The sequence below is a fragment of the Sceloporus occidentalis genome, unplaced genomic scaffold (assembly GCF_023333645.1).
Source record: "Sceloporus occidentalis isolate IW3139 unplaced genomic scaffold, rSceOcc1.0.p SCAF_16, whole genome shotgun sequence".
Taxonomy (NCBI): Eukaryota; Metazoa; Chordata; class Lepidosauria; order Squamata; family Phrynosomatidae; genus Sceloporus; species Sceloporus occidentalis.
The window spans coordinates 11,356,176-11,375,190 of NW_028316996.1; the positions used below are offsets into that span (position 1 = coordinate 11,356,176).

The following is a 19,015-nucleotide window of genomic DNA, read 5'->3' on the forward strand; positions in this document are numbered from 1 at the left end:
AGGCCAAGTGCAGAGTCTATTCTTCCTGCTCGCACTACTACTAGTCACGAGTCTCACGACGATATCAGTCTTAGCTCCAGCCTAGCAGGAATTCCATTCGATCTGGCTAATGAAGAGCTAGACTATGAGCCAGAGGAAGTAGAGGAGATGAGTGGTCAGGAATCAGATTCCTCAGGGAGCAGTGTCCAAATGACTAGTGCACAATTTTCCCCTGAGCCTCCACCTTCTCCGCTACGATCATCACCATCACCACCACCAGCAGCAGCAGCAAAACCTAGCAAATCTAAAGCAATTAGCAGTCCCACTATGGCCAGTACTGTTACCACCAGTCCCACCACCACTAGTTCTGCCTCTGTTCATCCACCCCGAGCAGTAAGAGCAGCACCCAAGGCACACTCCAAGGCTATGCGCGCCCCAATTTGGGAGCACTTTGAAAATGTTGAAGAAGGGCGCTATGGAAAGTGCAAACATTGTGGGAAGCTAATAAGCAGAGGGAAAGTGTCTGGCCATTTTACCAGTGCTAGCATGAAGCATCACCTCAGCACTCAACACAACGCTGTGCTATTGGGGAAAGATGCAGAGGTAAAACTTAGTGCAGGCAGCATAGCTGGTGGCCGTGGAAAAACCCCAACAGCTTCTTCTTCTGAGCCAATAGCAGCAGCAGCAGCAGCAGCAACTAGTGCTGGCAGCCAGAGACCAAGGCAGGTTGGAGCACTGCATGCCCAGCCCACCCTGGAAGAATTTGGGGCATTCCACTCCAAGAGAACGATGCCCAAACAGCAGGCCAATAAAGTAACGCGACTTATTGGTCAGTTCATTGCTGTTGGAGGGGCATCCTTCTCCATGATTGAAGGGGAGCCTTTCAAACAATTGATGGCGGCTGTGGCTCCACAATACACAGTTCCGTCACGTTCCACTTTCAGCAGGAACATTGTCCCCTCGCTGTATCGGTCCTGTGTTGCAGCAGTGAAAGAGGAGCTTTCCAAGGCTGCTGGTCAGTGTGTTCATTTCACTACAGATTTGTGGAGTGCACCTAGCGCCCAGCATGCCTTTCTTTCTTTGACAGCACACTGGTGGCAGCCCGGTGTGTCTAAGGAAGTTGCTGCAGCAGGCTACCGATCATTCCTTCTCCATGCAGAAGTGATGGATGAAAAGCACACTTCCCAAAATATTCTGCATGCGATTAGGAAAATGTTTAGCCTTTGGGTGGGAGCAGAGGCGGGCACCAATGTTGAAGTTGGTTTTGTGGTAACTGACGGAGGTGCCAATATGGTGAAAGCGCTGCGAGATGGTCATATTGTTGGTGTGCGCTGTGCAGCCCACATCATCCATCTTGTAGTGAAGGCAGCAATGTCAGAAGGAACTAATGTGGCAGCAGTAGTTCTGTCCCGCTGCAGAAAGATCGCTGGGCACTTTCACCATAGTGTTAAGGCTAGCCAACTTTTGAGGGAAGAGCAAGAGAGGTCAGGTCTTCCCGTACACTGCCTACGTCAGGATGTCAGTACACGGTGGAACTCCACGTTAGACATGCTAGAGAGGATTTTGGAGCAGCAGAGGGCAATCCATAATCTTGCCTCAGAGCACAATATTGGGATTACCTCTCCATTGAATAGGGAGGATTGGACAGTGATCGCCCAGCTAGTGGCAGTCCTTAAACCATTCAGGGATGCCACAGAAAATTTAAGCTCAAACACTGCCAGTCTGGCCCAGGTAATCCCAGTGTTCTCCCATCTAGGCAGCAAGATGGATGTGTTCCTTGGAAACCGTGAGGCTGTTCAAGGTGGCACTCTACATCCTGACGTAGCAGCCATAGTCAGGAAGCTGAAGGATCTGCTAAAAGTACACCTTCGCAAGCGAATGGAAGAGAGTCCCGAAATGATGCTAGCGTGCCTTTGTGATCCAAGAATTAAGGGAAAGCTAGCTTTGAAATTCAATGTTCTCAGTAGCTACCGGGAGCAATTGGTCAACAAGGTGCGTGACTGGCAGCGTAAAATGGGAATGCTGTCCGAGGAGGGTGAGGTGCAGGAGGAGGAAGAGATGATGTGGTCTGCTACCCCTAGCAGCAGCATCAGCAGCAGTGCCACAAGCAGCACAACACAGCTGAGTGGAGCAGCTGCGTTTTGGGAAGAGGCACTTGGCAGTATAGTTGGACCATCTGACAGAGCTAGCAGCAGAAAGGAGAGTAGTGCTGCTGAAATGGTCAAACTTTACCTCTGTGAAGTTCCTTCTGCTCCTAATGTTGATCCTCTTAGCTACTGGGATGAAAAGAAGAGTGTGTGGCCTGCACTCTCATGGGTTGCGCAGCAGCTTCTATCATGTCCGCCAACCACTGTTCAAAGTGAGCGCGTGTTTTCTATGACTGGAAACATACTGAGTCCACAGCGCTCACGCATGGCACCTCATCTGATGGAGCAGATTGCCTTTCTTAAATTCAATCTGCCCAAATTGGGTTACCCAGCTCTTAGCTTGGAAAGTTAAATTTTTTCTCTCTAATGTTTAAGGTAGTTTCTCCCCCTGGTTGCACTTGCTGCGGTGTGGCAATGCCTGCTACCTCCGCTGGTGTAGCCAATTTACGCTAGGGCCTAGTGTCTGAGCTCTGTAAGTCCGCTCCCAAACGCCTAGGACTGACAGTCTTTGGATGCTTTGCCCTGGGGTGAAACAGGTGAGTGGGTCGTCAATTGCCCACTCATTCACCTTTTTCCGTTTCCAACGCTGCTGCTGGTGGTGGTGCCAGTATCTTTTGCCAGTTCGCTTCCTGGCTGAAATCATGCCTCAGATGTCCCTAATGGAAAGGGTAGTTTCTCCCCCCTGGTTGCACTTGCTGCGGTGTGGCAACGCCTGCTACCTCCGCCGGTGTAGCTAGCTTATGCTAGGGCCTTGTGTCTGAGTTCTGTAGGTCTGCTCCCAAACGCCAAGGACTGACAGTGCTTGGATGCTTTGCCCTGGGGTGAAACAGGTGAGCGGGTCGTCAATTGCCCACTCATTCGCCTTTCCCAATTCTGCTGCTGCTGGTGGTGGTGCCAGTGTCTCTCTTCAATGCCAGTTCGCTTCCTGGCTAGTGTCATGCCTCGAATGTCCCTGATGGTAAGGGTAGTTTCTCCCCCCTGGTTGCACTTGTTGCGGTGTGGCAACGCCTGCTACCTCCGCCGGTGTAGCCAGCTTACGCTAGGGCCTTGTGTCTGAGCTCTGGAAGTCCGCTCCCAAACGCCAAGGACTGACAGTTTTTGGATGCTTTGCCCTGGGGTGAAACAGGTGAGCGGGTCGTCAATTGCCCACTCATTCGCCTTTTCCAATGCTGCTGCTGCTGCTGCTGGTGGTGGTGCCAGTGTCTCTTCTCTGCCAGTTCGCTTCCTGGCTAGTGTCATGCCTCAAATGTCCCTTATGGTAAGGGCAGTTTCTCCCCCCTGGTTGCACTTGCTGCGGTGTGGCAACGCCTGCTACCTCCGCCAATGTAGCCAGCTTACGCTAGGGCCTTGTGTCTGAGCTCTGGAAGTCCGCTCCCAAACGCCAAGGACTGACAGTGTTTGGATGCTTTGCTCTGGGGTGAAACAGGTGAGTGGGTCGCCAATTGCCCACTCATTCGCCTTTCCCAATTCTGCTGCTGCTGCTGCTGGTGGTGGTGCCAGTGTCTCTTCGATGCCAGTTCGCTTCCTGGCTAGTGTCATGAATCAAATGTCCCTAATGGTAAGGGCAGTTTCTCCCCCCTGGCTGCCTCTGTCTGCGGTGTGGCAACGCCTGCTACCTCCGCCGGAGTGGCCAGCTTACGCTAGGGCCTTGTGTCTGAGCTCTGGAAGTCTGCTGCCAAACGTCTAAGACTGACAGTGTTTGGGTGCTTTGCCCTGGGGTGAAACAGGTGAGTGGGTCGCCAATTGCCCACTCATTCGCCTTTTCAATGCTGCTGCTGGTGGTGGTGCCAGCATCTCTTCTCTGCCAGTTCGCTTCCTGGCTAGAGTCATGCCCAAAATGTCCCTAATTGTAAGGGCAGTTTCTCCTCCCTGGCTGCCTCTGTCTGCGGTGTGGCAACGCCTGCTACCTCCGCCGGAGTGGCCAGCTTACGCTAGGGCCTTGTGTCTGAGCTCTGGAAGTCTGCTGCCAAACGTCTAAGACTGACAGTGTTTGGGTGCTTTGCCCTGGGGTGAAACAGGTGAGTGGGTCGCCAATTGCCCACTCATTCGCCTTTTCAATGCTGCTGCTGGTGGTGGTGCCAGCATCTCTTCTCTGCCAGTTCGCTTCCTGGCTAGTGTCATGCCTCAAATGTCCCTAATTGTAAGGGCAGTTTCTCCCCCCTGGCTGCCTCTGTCTGCGGTGTGGCAACGCCTGCTACCTCCGCCGGAGTGGCCAGCTTACGCTAGGGCCTTGTGTCTGAGCTCTGGAAGTCTGCTGCCAAACGTCTAAGACTGACAGTGTTTGGGTGCTTTGCCCTGGGGTGAAACAGGTGAGCGGGTCGCCAATTGCCCTCTCATTCGCCTTTCCAATTTTTCAATGCTGCTGGTGGTGGTGGTGGTGGTGGTGGTGCCAGCATCTCTTCTCTGCCAGTTCGCTTCCTGGCTAGAGTCATGCCCAAAATGTCCCTAATTGTAAGGGCAGTTTCTCCCCCCTGGCTGCCTCTGTCTGCGGTGTGGCAACGCCTGCTACCTCCGCCGGAGTGGCCAGCTTACGCTAGGGCCTTGTGTCTGAGCTCTGGAAGTCTGCTGCCAAACGTCTAAGACTGACAGTGTTTGGGTGCTTTGCCCTGGGGTGAAACAGGTGAGTGGGTCGCCAATTGCCCACTCATTCGCCTTTTCAATGCTGCTGCTGGTGGTGGTGCCAGCATCTCTTCTCTGCCAGTTCGCTTCCTGGCTAGTGTCATGCCTCAAATGTCCCTAATTGTAAGGGCAGTTTCTCCCCCCTGGCTGCCTCTGTCTGCGGTGTGGCAACGCCTGCTACCTCCGCCGGAGTGGCCAGCTTACGCTAGGGCCTTGTGTCTGAGCTCTGGAAGTCTGCTGCCAAACGTCTAAGACTGACAGTGTTTGGGTGCTTTGCCCTGGGGTGAAACAGGTGAGCGGGTCGCCAATTGCCCTCTCATTCGCCTTTCCAATTTTTCAATGCTGCTGGTGGTGGTGGTGGTGGTGCCAGCATCTCTTCTCTGCCAGTTCGCTTCCTGGCTAGAGTCATGCCCAAAATGTCCCTAATTGTAAGGGCAGTTTCTCCCCCCTGGCTGCCTCTGTCTGCGGTGTGGCAACGCCTGCTACCTCCGCCGGAGTGGCCAGCTTACGCTAGGGCCTTGTGTCTGAGCTCTGGAAGTCTGCTGCCAAACGTCTAAGACTGACAGTGTTTGGGTGCTTTGCCCTGGGGTGAAACAGGTGAGTGGGTCGCCAATTGCCCACTCATTCGCCTTTTCAATGCTGCTGCTGGTGGTGGTGCCAGCATCTCTTCTCTGCCAGTTCGCTTCCTGGCTAGTGTCATGCCTCAAATGTCCCTAATTGTAAGGGCAGTTTCTCCCCCCTGGCTGCCTCTGTCTGCGGTGTGGCAACGCCTGCTACCTCCGCCGGAGTGGCCAGCTTACGCTAGGGCCTTGTGTCTGAGCTCTGGAAGTCTGCTGCCAAACGTCTAAGACTGACAGTGTTTGGGTGCTTTGCCCTGGGGTGAAACAGGTGAGCGGGTCGCCAATTGCCCTCTCATTCGCCTTTCCAATTTTTCAATGCTGCTGGTGGTGGTGGTGGTGGTGGTGGTGCCAGCATCTCTTCTCTGCCAGTTCGCTTCCTGGCTAGAGTCATGCCCAAAATGTCCCTAATTGTAAGGGCAGTTTCTCCCCCCTGGCTGCCTCTGTCTGCGGTGTGGCAACGCCTGCTACCTCCGCCGGAGTGGCCAGCTTACGCTAGGGCCTTGTGTCTGAGCTCTGGAAGTCTGCTGCCAAACGTCTAAGACTGACAGTGTTTGGGTGCTTTGCCCTGGGGTGAAACAGGTGAGTGGGTCGCCAATTGCCCACTCATTCGCCTTTTCAATGCTGCTGCTGGTGGTGGTGCCAGCATCTCTTCTCTGCCAGTTCGCTTCCTGGCTAGAGTCATGCCCAAAATGTCCCTAATGGTAAGGGCAGTTTCTCCCCCCTGGCTGCCTCTGTTTGCGGTGTGGCAACGCCTGCTACCTCCGCCGGAGTGGCCAGCTTACGCTAGGGCCTTGTGTCTGAGCTCTGGAAGTCTGCTGCCAAACGTCTAAGACTGACAGTGTTTGGGTGCTTTGCCCTGGGGTGAAACAGGTGAGCGGGTCGCCAATTGCCCACTCATTTGCCTTTCCCATTTCCTTTTCCATTTCATTATTTTCCTTCTGATACACAACCAACCAAACATAACACACACAATAACACATATAACACATATAACACACAGTGACATCACACATAACACACATACACACACACTTACAATGCACAAAACACAAGGACCTTTTCCTTGTTATTTGCCCTGGCCTTCACTCACTAATAGCATTACATTAACACTATAACTCACACTTCACCCTATAACATTTTTCCATCCACATACCTGCCAACAGACCCAACTTTTTCAGGGACAGTCCTGCTTTTTTCCAGTCCTGTCCCATCTAATTTAGCTAAACTAGGTATGCAAAATGCAAATACACATAGGTAGTTATAGCTCGGTAGGTAACGCTACTATAAACATTTAATAAATATAATCAAGTACTAAATAATAAATCTAACTTTAAAATACATTTAAATAAACCCCTATTTTTTTTTAAAAAAAAACATTAAAATTTAATTATTATTATTTAGACATAATCCATCTTTAACCAAACCAGTGCACTGCTACTAATCTTAAACATAACCGTACATTAACCCTAAGCTATTTTTTAGTTCTTGTCCAACATTTTTCCATCAGCATACCTGCCAACACACCCAAGATTTTGGTGGACAGTCCTGCTATTTTCCAGTCCTGTCCAATAAGTAAGTTGGGTTGTTGCAAAGTATGCCATTGTAAATAGGTAGCAAATGTTAGGCATGTAAAGTGGTCCAAAATCAATTTAAAAATGTAAAATATTCCCTATTCTTTTATTAAACATCTATGGACAGTACACCTCGGTATGTGTGTGCAACTCTATTGGTCGTTTCGGCAGGGGGCTCGCCTGCCATCAACGAATGAAGTGCATTCTGCAGTTCTGCAATTCACTCGTTGATGCCAGACCAGCCCCCTGCCGAAACGACCAATAGAGCTGCACACACGTACCTTCACGGCAGCTGCTGCTGCTGTGATGTGTTATTAACCCCGTATTAACCCCTGCTAGGCAACCAGGAGGAAAACGAAGATTAAACGAGCACGAAGAATGTCCGCGAATATTCGCCCGAAGAGAAGACAGGAACGGGCGAATATTCGCGGAATACGAAGATTTTTTTTTCCCCGAAGACGAGCACGAAGACGAACACGAAGAGCCCCCTGGTGCCCAAGTCTAATATAAACATACATGCATATGCATAAACACATACAGTCAATCTAACGATATACAGTTACACATACATACATACATAAATATATACAGACACACATTTACTCTGTCTGATAATCCATGCAGCTCACACATCCCCCTCCCTCAGTCTCCCTGTTTTTGCAATATTTATTACACACTGTAAAAGTCATTTCTCTGTTTAAAATAGCTTTGTTAAAATCATACTATACAAACTATACGGGTGCTCTCTCAGTTGGTCCCAGTCATGAGCCACAGTCACAGTGGCGTAACTACCGGGGTCGCAGGGGTCGCGACTGCGACTGGGCCCCGGCGGCAGGGGGGCCCAAGCCAAGGGGCCGCCCGAAATCTTTTTTACGTTTTTTTTAAATAAGGCAGGGGCGTCCAACATGCGGCCCGCGGGCCAAATGCGGCCCGCGAGACCTCGAGGTGCGGCCCGCGTAAGATCGGCAGCCAGGGCAACCGATCTTACGCGAGCTGCACCTCAAGCCCTGCTACTTACTTGTGGGAGGGTCTTCTGGACTGCAAAGGAAGCGGAGTTCACGTGACTTCCTACTTCCTCTGTGCTTTAGCAGAGAAGGCAGAGGGAGGCCGCGCCCCCTGCTGAAGTCTGTGAGCGGCATCGTGGAGCTGCAGTGCAGGTAAGGGGGTGGGGAGGGTGTTTGAATGAGTGTGTGTGATTGAGGGAATGAATCTGTGAATGAATGATTATATGAATAAATGAGTCTGTGTGTGTGATAGCATGGATGTGTAAGTGCTGGAACCTAGGCATGATGGGACTGTGATTGCTGTTAGCAATCACACTCCTATCATGCCAAGTCAGCCAATACATGCTGAAACCTGGCCAGCTGCCCCCCTTGTGTAGTGATGCTGCCAGCAGTATGGGGTCTGCACTTACAGCCACCCTGTACCAGCATGTACTGGCTGACTTGGCATGATAGGAGTGTGATTGCTAACAGCAATCACAGTCCCATAATGCCTAGGTTCCAGCATTTACTGGATGGATGTGTAAGTGCTGGAACCTAGGCATGATGGGACTGTGATTGCAGTTAGCAATCACACTCCTATCATGCCAAGTCAGCCAGTACATGCTGAAACCTGGCTAGCTGCCCCCCTTGTGTATTGATGCTGCCAGCAGTATGGGGTCTGCACATCACTTACAGCCACCCTGTACCAGCGTGTATTGGCTTACTTGGCATGATAGGAGTATGATTGCTAACAGCAATCACAGTCCCATCATGCCTAGGTTCCAGCATTTACTGGATGGATGTGTAAGTGCTGGAACCTAGGCATGATGGGACTGTGACTACTGTTAGCAATCACACTCCTATCATGCCAAGTCAGCCAGTACATGCTGAAACCTAGCTAGCTGCCCCCCTTGTGTAGTGATGCTGCCAGCAGTATGGGGTCTGCACATCACTTACAGCCACCCTGTACCAGCATGTACTGGCTGACTTGGCATGATAGGAGTGTGATTGCTAACAGCAATCACAGCGAGCACAGTCCCATCATGCCTAGGTACCAGCATTTACTGGTTGCCTGGGTATGATAGGAGTGTGATTGCTGTTAGCAATCACACTCCTATCATGCCAAGTCATATTGCTAATTTTGTCCAATTGTGTGTTACCTACTTTTATTAAACATGTGAGTTTTTATTATTATTTTTAAAGGTGGGGGTCATTTTCGGTTTTGGCTAAGTGAACCCTGAATGTTTTGGTCCAGAGTTTTCCTTTTAGTTCATCCCTAGAATAAATCTAGGGAATCCTGAATTTGTAGTCGCAAAACTTTCAAGGCCCAGAAATCAGTGAGAGGAAGAGTAAAGGTTTTGTGTCATTTTACTTTATTTTAATCTGCATATTTTATTAAAGGCCATATTTTTTGTCACAGTGAAAAATGAGTGTGGCCCGCGCACGTATACAATTCTGATGAAGTGGCCCACTGCAGAAAAAACTTGGGACACCCCTGGATTATGCTCTTTGTACATGCGCCCCTTTTTCTTTGATTTTTTTACAGATATGATTCAATATGGGTGGGGGGGCCCTTAACAGATTCTCGCACCCGGGCCCTGAGGCGTCTAGTTACGCCCCTGCACAGTCATATTAGGAACTATGTGTTTTCTGTTGTTTCTTATTTAAGACTCACGTGTTTTTCAAATATACCGTACTTTAAAATGAAAGGTTTCTCCCTATTCTAAATAAAAAAATATTGGGGCCAGAACCTGACACGTGCAGTGTTCCCACCGAATGGCACCATGAAATATGAGGCTGGTATTAAATTATTTCCAGGATTAACACCAAAAACCAAATAACTTTTAAAAAATATTGGTTATTTTTTGGAAAAATCTATTATACTGCATATAATGAGATAGATTAAATTCCTGAGATAAATATACTTGAATATCAATCCTCTCATAGATTGTAATGGACTGCCTCTCTCTCTTCCTCTGCACATACAGACAGATCTTAAGTTGTTAGGCTCCTTAAGCTATTAGATGTAGGCACCAAGGTAGATTTATTTAGGCAAAGAAACTTCACGAGATTTCTTTCAGTGGAAAGTACTTTTCTATAGAGTCTAATAATGAGCTTAATGTGCATTTGCTTTTCAGTATATCATTGCTACGCTTTTATAGGAACATTGCGAGTATGTCACGTTCTTACCCTACTTGCTTTTGTGCTGCGTTATTTGCTCAGCATGCAGCCACATCCCAAACTGTTTTCCCTGCATGTTCATCAGCATTAATAAGATTTGCAACACAAAGATATTGCTAATATATTAATTATAAATGCGTTTGTGCTTGACATTAAAAACATTATAAGACACACTCTTCTTGTCATAATTATTTGCAGAGCGTGTAATAGAACTCCAAGTTGCACTTTATTAGATTTTCGGAACTAAATCATATTTCAATTGTTTGCATGGGAAAAGAGAGCAGATTGAAATTTCCTTTAAGGAGCTGTTTAAATCAGTGGTATATTTAGTGCCATTGAAAGGGAAATAATATTGGGAAATGTAGCTTATGAATGCTCACAGTTTTAGATTTTCAATTTGTTTTTTTGTTTGTTTATTAGAAACGCTTCGTCTTTTTTTCATAACCACCTTTACACTGCAGGCATTTAAAGGGGCAGTATTGCCAAATTATTATTTAATGGATAAGTAAAGTAAACATAGTTTTCCTTCCTGCTCAATTCTAATGCTGAATTGAGCAGTACAAGAATGAGTGTTTGCAGGCAACAGTGAAGCATGGTGGAGGTTCCTTGCATTTCTGCAGTTGGGGATTTGTTCAGAATTAATTGTCTCAATGATGAGAGTACAGGTAGATACTTTTACATCTTGCAATACCATCAGAGCATCAAAAGCATCTGATTAGCCCACAATTTATTATGCAGCAAGCGCCAAACAGCTTTTAGTATGGGATGGTGCTTGGCTATTTATCTGACTGCATGTGCTCTCGGCTTAAAACATTTGCTACATTGGCTTGTGTTGTGTAGCTTCACTTTTGTAGCTCAGCAGCTAAGCAGAAATAAGGGCACATCGGTAAAGAAAGTGTATATGTTACTGGATAGTTACTGTCACCAGGACCAGACTGTCTTGAACATTGGGCAAATGCCCAGTGGGCTGGTGGCGTGCAACACCAGATAGAGTGTTGGAGCATGCAGCCAGTGTATGTTTATGCTAGGTGAGCATAAAAACATAATGTGCGCATTTACAGCCATCTGTCACACTTGCGTCATCAGGCGGCTGTTGGCCTTAAAGTACCAGGACCACCAGTCCGGCCCTACCACATTTACCAGACCAAGAGCTATCGCTGCATTCAGAGCCGGCCTTAGGCGTTATGGCGCCCTGTGCGGACTACTCCTCTGCCCCCCCCTCACTACCCCCCCTCTCTGCCCCTTCAAACTACCCCCCCTCAAACTACCCCTTCCCTCTACCCCTTCAAACTACCCCTCCCCTCTGCCCCTTCAAACTACACCCCCCCTCTGTCCCTTCAAACTACACCCCCCTCTGCCCCTTCAAACTACACCCCCCCCTCTGTCCCTTCAAACTACACCCCCCTCTGCCCTTCAAACTACACCCCCCCTGCCCCTTCAAACTACATCCCCCCTCTGCCCCTTCAAACTACACCCCCCTCCCTCTGCCCCTTCAAACTACACCCCCCTCCCTCTGCCCCTTCAAACTACACCCCCCACCCTGTGCCCCTTCAAACTACACCCCCCTCCCTCTGCCCCTTCAAACTACACCCCCTCCCTCTGCCCCTTCAAACTACACCCCCCCTCTGCCCCTTCAAATGACACCCCCCCCTTACCTTGTTGCCGGAGTCCTGCGCTGAGAGCTGGAGGCATCCGTCTTCTTGCTCTGCCGCGGTGCCGGCATTTCATGTTGAGCGCCGGAATAGTCCGGCGCTCAACATGAGATGCCGGCACCGCAACGGAGTCACGGAGAGTAAGGGGCGCCGAGCGGTTGCTGAGAACTTCACAAGCAACCGCTCGGCGCCCCTGACCGGCACTTAGATTAAAGCATCGTTTGTTTTTTTTAAACTTTATTTAACATCAATGATGTTAAATAAAGTTTAAAAAAACAAACGATGCTTTAATCTAAGTCCCGGTCAGGCACCCCTGCAAACATGGCGCCCTGTGCGGTCGCACAGGTCGCACACCCCTAAGGCCGGCCCTGACTGCATTGTGATTAGTGGTTGATTGCTGTATTCTGAACATAGAAACATGGAATCTGACGGCCGCTCAGGACCCATTCGACCCATCTAATCTACCTATTAATTGATCCTTGCTGTATTAAATTCAGGATAGCCATATGCCTATCCCAGGCATCTTTAAATTCCCTTACTGTATTAACGTCTACCTATTCTGTTTGGAGACTCAGCTTCCATTCTACATAACTATAAAAATAGTTAAAGTAAAAAAAACTATGCTATCGAAATTTGAATAGAGTTGTTAAAATAAGAATGACAAAGTAACTGTCAAGTAGAATCAATAGACCTTCTAAGTATTATTTGGCACAATTGTGACCTGGCTCTCTGGAGTGAAATGAGTTAAAGCAGAATTTGTCCCAGAACTGTCATATCTCACTTTTGCCCTTGAACCTTGGCAATTACGAGAGCTGTCTGGGTAGAAGGAGGCAACTTTACACATATGCCTGAAGCAAGGTGCTCCGTGGTTCTCACCTGCTGAGTGCGTGATGGACAATCATCTCTTTGCAAATCAATTTGTTACAAAACCCTCCTACACCAAGGAGACCCAAGAATCTGAAACAGAGCTGAATTAAGTTTAAGAATTTATAATGACTGAATAACAAAATGGTGTCAGTTACCTCATATATTTTTAGGCATGAATTGATTTTACACTAATCTGATGCACTAAAGATGCTTTATATATATATATATACTGTATGATATGTGCAAATCTAAAATCCTCAGGCGGTTTGTTAACTACAATTCACATCATCCCCACATTGCATGTATATGAATGCTAAACTGCACATAAATTGCCTCTGGATGTTAGGGGGAAAAAGGTGATTGCTAGTGCCAAAGACTTATTATCTCCATTTATCTTTCAGTAATATAGGTTAATTTTTTTTTTGTGGTTCTGGAAATGTTATCATTAGCAAAATGTCTTTATGTATCATGTTAACTTATTAAAGCATTCATTGTAGATGGCACAGATCACACTACCATTTTCACGTTTTTTGATTGATGTATGGGACAAACGGCTTAGCTGCTAGAAAATGTATTGGCAAACAGCTGCAATTCAGCTACATTTCTGATTTTAGAGTTATTTTTGTTATAAATGGCTGAAATCTTACTGGATGAACATGGGGGGGTCTTAACATTGAATGCAAAATCTTAATAAACCCAATGTCTTTTCAACCAATATTCTTATAAAATATTACTCCAAATACTCTGCTCTCATACCTTTCTTTATTTAAAATTCACCCATCCTTTTTATTTCCAAATCACCTTTACTTACTTCTTAATTGGCTTAACTCAACCAGGCTATTACAAAGGTGAGATTAAATACGTAAAACATTTAGTTCATCACCAGATTTCTCCTGATTTTAACAAATTCCATAAAAATGTGTAAACGTACTTGTTGTTTTCAAAGGTCTTCTACAGATATTGTGCTTATAGTGCTTTTTGTGGCATCCTTGGTTCATCATCCTAAAGTGATGAACCAAGGCCACCCTAATCTTGGTGGCTCATGTCCATCCATCTGAACAGCTTACTTATCAACTTAAAAATATCTTATGGCTTAATAGGTTGTCCAAAAAAAGGTTTTTGGTGCCTCAATATCCCAACATCACTTTTTTTTTCTAACAACAATAATGAACAAGTTCCCAGACTTAACTTTGCCTAATTATGTTATTAGCAGTTCAGCCACAGTTGCAGTTTGTACAGTGAGCAATTTGAGCCGTACTTACGGTGTTCATTTAAACTGATCCATGTGATGAACTTCTTCAGACTTGTCCTTTGAAGCATATCTTATAAGCATGATGGTCCAAAGGTAATTGTCTACCTCCGAGGTCACTCTAAGGCTTAATTGTCCTGATACAATTGTTTTATCTCTCTTACAGTTGCTGCTGAGGAACTTTATCCGCATGAAACGGTGTGTCATGGTGCTCATCAATGCAGCCTACTACATTAACAGCTGCTTTGATTGGGAATCACCCCAAAGAAGTCTTGCTGCTTTCTTGGTATGATAATCGTCTACTGTCTTACATAATTATCTCATCCGTTCAGTGGCTTAAAAGGAAGATAATCTATAAATGTCATCCACTACGCTCGGTGCACTGCAATTAATGAGTGCCCTGGCACTTTCAAAGCGGTTTGAAAAGAGCCACAGTACCACTATCATTGTTAGGGTTATTTAATGAACATTAGCTGTAACATTAGCATAGTTGCATGCATTGTGTAGGTTTGACATTGGTGATATTCTGTATGTGTTCACCAAAGTCAGTCCTATACAATGCACACAACTTAAATTATATCATATATATTCAATATATATTTTAAACTATACATACAATGCTTGCTATAATAACTATTTGGATAAAGACTCAAAAAATGACCCTATACATTCCTAAAATCTGGTTAGAAGTTGGCTATAAATATATGGGCCACCATCTATAGACTGCTACCTAGATTCTTACCACATATTATTTTTTAATATATTTTTGTGTTAGAACTTTTTAAGTGTAAATTAGTAGAGTATTCTCTACTATATATGGGCTACCATCTATAGACTGCTATTGTTGAGCTACAAATCCCAAAACATTCCAGCATAAGTCTTCTCCATATAACTGCATTTCTAGTGTTCCTTTACTGCACTTTGCATACTATACTAGAAGTAAACTCCATATATTACTTTACCAAGAGGGCAGTGGATAAGTGTAACAACCTCCCAGCGGATGTGGTAGAGGTCAATACAGTAAGGGAATTTATACGCGCATGGGATAGACACATAGCTAACCTGAATGTAAGAAGAGACCAACGATTGATTGCAATTTGACCATTTTTCCCTGCTATTAAGACTCAAACTTGATGGACTGAATGGTTCTTATCTTCTGTCAATTCTATGTTTCTGTATATCACTACTTAATCTTAACCAAAGGTTTCACACCCCCCGTGTAATGCATGTGGAAACAGACCCTTTGAGGGTATCTAATACATATGCACAACATGGCATTCTTTTCTTTTACAGTTTTAGTATGCTATTTAGACAGGTAAATAGAAAATATGGTTGCCCTGTGATTGTTAGAGCCATTTCCCTTTAAGATTCTCCAAAAGCAGCTATATGATCTTCCTATTCTTTACATTTATGTATTATGATAAGCACAGTAAAAATCCACATTATTACTGTTTAGAAGAGGGGATATTTGGTAGGCATTCCATGATATATGTGTTATGAAGTTGAAATTTTTATAGATGTCATTTCTTAAGGTCAAATGAAATTACAGAAGCCATTTTTATTGCCCTAAAAAGTTGCAAAGCCCTAAAAGGAAAAAGGAAAAGTTTAAACAGTTTGTTAAAATGTAGCATAAATCAGCATCCTTATTTAATCGAGTATTACATACTTCACATTTAATCTATCGTTTGTATGAATAATTGAAAAAGAGAACAGACTGCCAAATGGCTCTTTTTATTTTCTGTATTTAGGAGGTGACTGTTGCTTTAATGTATGTCGTCTCTCTAGTTTGCAAGGACATTTTAAGGTAATATGGTTTGGTTTGGTATTTGAAAAAATGAAGTTTAATCTCTATATGCCTGATGGGGCTTCCCTTCACTTGGAACATTGTTAGAATCATAATTAATTTGAAGAAATTGAGCACCAGTGCCATATGCGTATAATATACCTTATGCCAGGTCCTCACTGGCAGCAGGTAAAGGTCATCTCTGGGTATGCACTGAAAAAAATATACGAGACTTAGTTTTAATGAGAAAATGGAGTGTATAATTTATGTAATATATTTTATGCATTGCAACCGTGCAGTGAGTATGCGCAATTCACCTTTGTCTGTAGACGGAGCTATACAGTGCTAAGCAAGTGATTAGGACCCTCTGGAGGTTAACCCTTGTTTAACCCTAAAATGTTCGCTGCTGTTGGATTTGTGCTTTTTTTTCTCATCAACCCACGTGACGTTAAATAATACAAAACCGTAAAACAAAAATAAGGCAAAGGATTTTATTTTTGTAGGCTGGAAGATACTCACTAAAATCTAGTATGCAGTGGCGTCGCTACAGGGGGGCAAGGGTTAATCCTTATCCTGAGTATATGAATGAATGAGTGTGTGTGTGATAGCATGGATGTGTAAGTGCTGGAACCTAGGCATGATGGGACTGTGATTGCTGTTAGCAATCACACTCCTACCATGCCAAGTCAGCCAGTACATGCTGAAACCTAGCTAGCTTGCCCCCCTTGTGTATTGATGCTGCCAGCAGTATGGGGTCTTCACATCACTTACAGCCACCCTGTACCAGCATGTACTGGCTGACTTGGCATGATAGGAGTGTGATTGCTAACAGCAATCAAAGTCCCATCATGCCTAGGTTCCAGCATTTACTGGTTGCCTGGGTATGATAGGAGTGTGATTGCTGTGTGGGCAGTGTGGACGCCAGGGCTGGCTTTGGGGTGTGCAACCTGTGATCTATGCCTGTAATTTAGGGGGTTTTAAATATACCTTTTAATGACGTGTTTTTATGTGAATTCCAATTGATCTATACCTGCAAAGCTGGGTTTTTGTGTTATTCTGTAGATCCATATCTATATATTTCCATACATTATTTATGTATACCTGTAAATACAGTATTTGTATGTCTTATTCAGTTGATTAATACCTGCAATGCTGTTTCCATGTATTTATTTGATCTATACCTGCAATGCTACGTTTCATATACTATTGTATACCTGCAAATACAGGATTTGTATGTCTGATTCTGTTTATTTGATATATACCTTCAGTGCTGAGATCACAAGTGAATTTCAGTTGATCTATACATGCAAAGCTTGGTTTGTGTGTTAATGTGTTGCTCTATACCTTCTATCGGCAACTGGGTATAATGTTAATATATATGGGCAGCAGGGGCATCAATACACAAGGGGCAAAAACACTAAGGGGGTATAAACGACAATGCAGTGTGAAAAATCCATCCTGATGTAAAAGTCTGTGATGCAGATTGTGTCCTGCTGTTTGTGTGTTTTTGGTTATCAGTGTAGCAGAGCCTGTCCTCGGGTATGTGTGTATAGGTGTTGGTGTGGCAGAGCCTGTCCTGGTGTCTGTTCGGGTGTTGGTGTGGCAGAGCCTGTCCTGGTGTGTGTGTTTGGTTGTCAGTGTGGCAGAGCCTGTCCTGATGTGTGTAAATGTATGTGTGGCAGAGCCTGTCCTGGTGTGTGTGTCTGGGTGTTGGTGTGACAGAGCCTGTGTTGGTGTGTGTGTTTGGTCATCTGTTTCCTGGCACTTAACTTACAGTAGGAATTATTTAATTTATATTTATCCAGAGATAAAATGCCCTCCTAAATTTGTAGTGACTTCAGGGGACAAAACGTTCAAGGCCCTGAAATCATTTAGTGGAAAAGTTATTTATTGTGTTATAATATTTATTTCAAGGATTAGTCGCACTCAATTGTGGCTTCAGGCTTCCCATGTTGAATGATCAAGTATTATTTTAGCCCAATAACAAAAGTATAATTCCATAGCACATTACTTTTGGAAATTATGAATGCCCCCCAGTTTGACTGTGGTATCTTGTGTGCCCCCCCTATATATTGTTTCTAGAGTCGCCACTGCTAGTATGCGTCCTTTGAAAGCGTCCTCTTAAGGCAGAAATTTGTCAGTCCCTTCTTATTCCCTTTTTTCGTCAACATCATGATTTGTCATCTTGCCAGGATATTAGATTGTAAGCTCCTTTGAACAGTGCCCTCCTCATCTTTTGTTTCGGTAAATCGAAATTATGTGTGCACCACTTGCTATGCCCTATTTACCCATTGTACAGTGCCGTGTATCAGCCTTCTCTTTATTCCTTCATAAGGGCCAATGTCATTTGCTTTCCTGCCTGAATATTAGAAGTCATTTGTAAAACTCGTCCTTGCCCTATGCAAGCACCACCTAGTCTATTAGATATACACCGATCAAACCCTGGTGTCAGATTTTACTATCCAGCTACCCATGGACAGAGTTATGGTCTCCGGATTTTGACCAAAATGCTCAGTTTAGGATGGACCCCTATAACATATGTAGCATACATATTCCATACTGGTGCCCATGTAAAGGGTCGGTATGTTTTAGCGGGTGCTATGGGGCACTTGGCAATTGCCCTTCATCTAAAAAATATATATGTATTACCTTTTTTCTTTATATGTCACGCAGACTACTGTAGATATCAACAAATGTAAAATTAGACAAAATGTGGTGTCCCTCATTTCTTTGCTCTTTTCCCTTTTCTTCATTGCTTTCATTTCTCACTGTAACGAGTGCAAAAAATAATTGGACAACCAGCCATCAGTAAAAGGACACACTTAAGCGTGCGCCAGTGAATTATTCTACAGGACAAACTTTAATCTTTAAAAGTGATTGTAGATAATTTGTGGTACCATCTGTCCATTTTGAATTGTTTTAGCCTTTTCAGTCGCTATAAGTGCTGCTGTGTTTAACATTAACATTTGATATTTTACACATTTAATTTCTGTACTGCTGTGTGTTCCTTTGGGAACGGTGCTCTAGTGCTACATGAGAGAGACAAAGTATTGATCAGTTAACATTTCAGCTACATTTATGTATGTCGCAAAATTAATGAAAATGCCAGACAAAAATGTCAGAGTGCACAAAAAGGTAGAATTTAAATGTGGTTGTTTAATGAAAAGTTTAAGATGTGCATTATCAAAAAAACTGTGCCCTTGCCTTTTACGTAGAGCTCATAACCGAATGAGGAAAGGTTTTACTTAGAGGAACATTGAACATGAAATATGAAAGGTGGAGACTAATCTAACTAACTTTGATATTCCTAAATTGCTGTTATAAAGCACCATTGCTATCCCTATGACAATTAGAGACTTGGCTG

The 19,015-nt window shown here is 45.0% G+C and overlaps 1 protein-coding gene across 1 annotated transcript in view; it reads left to right on the forward strand.

Annotated features, from left to right (window-relative positions):
• Window positions 1-19,015, forward strand: part of LOC149303034 (multiple C2 and transmembrane domain-containing protein 1-like) — a 196,687-nt gene that overhangs the window by 87,386 nt on the left and 90,286 nt on the right. Inside the window, exon 14 of the mRNA XM_089481753.1 lies at window positions 14,035-14,154. Within this exon, the coding sequence (XP_089337879.1) occupies window positions 14,035-14,154 (120 nt within the window). The remainder of the gene's footprint in view (window positions 1-14,034; window positions 14,155-19,015) is intronic.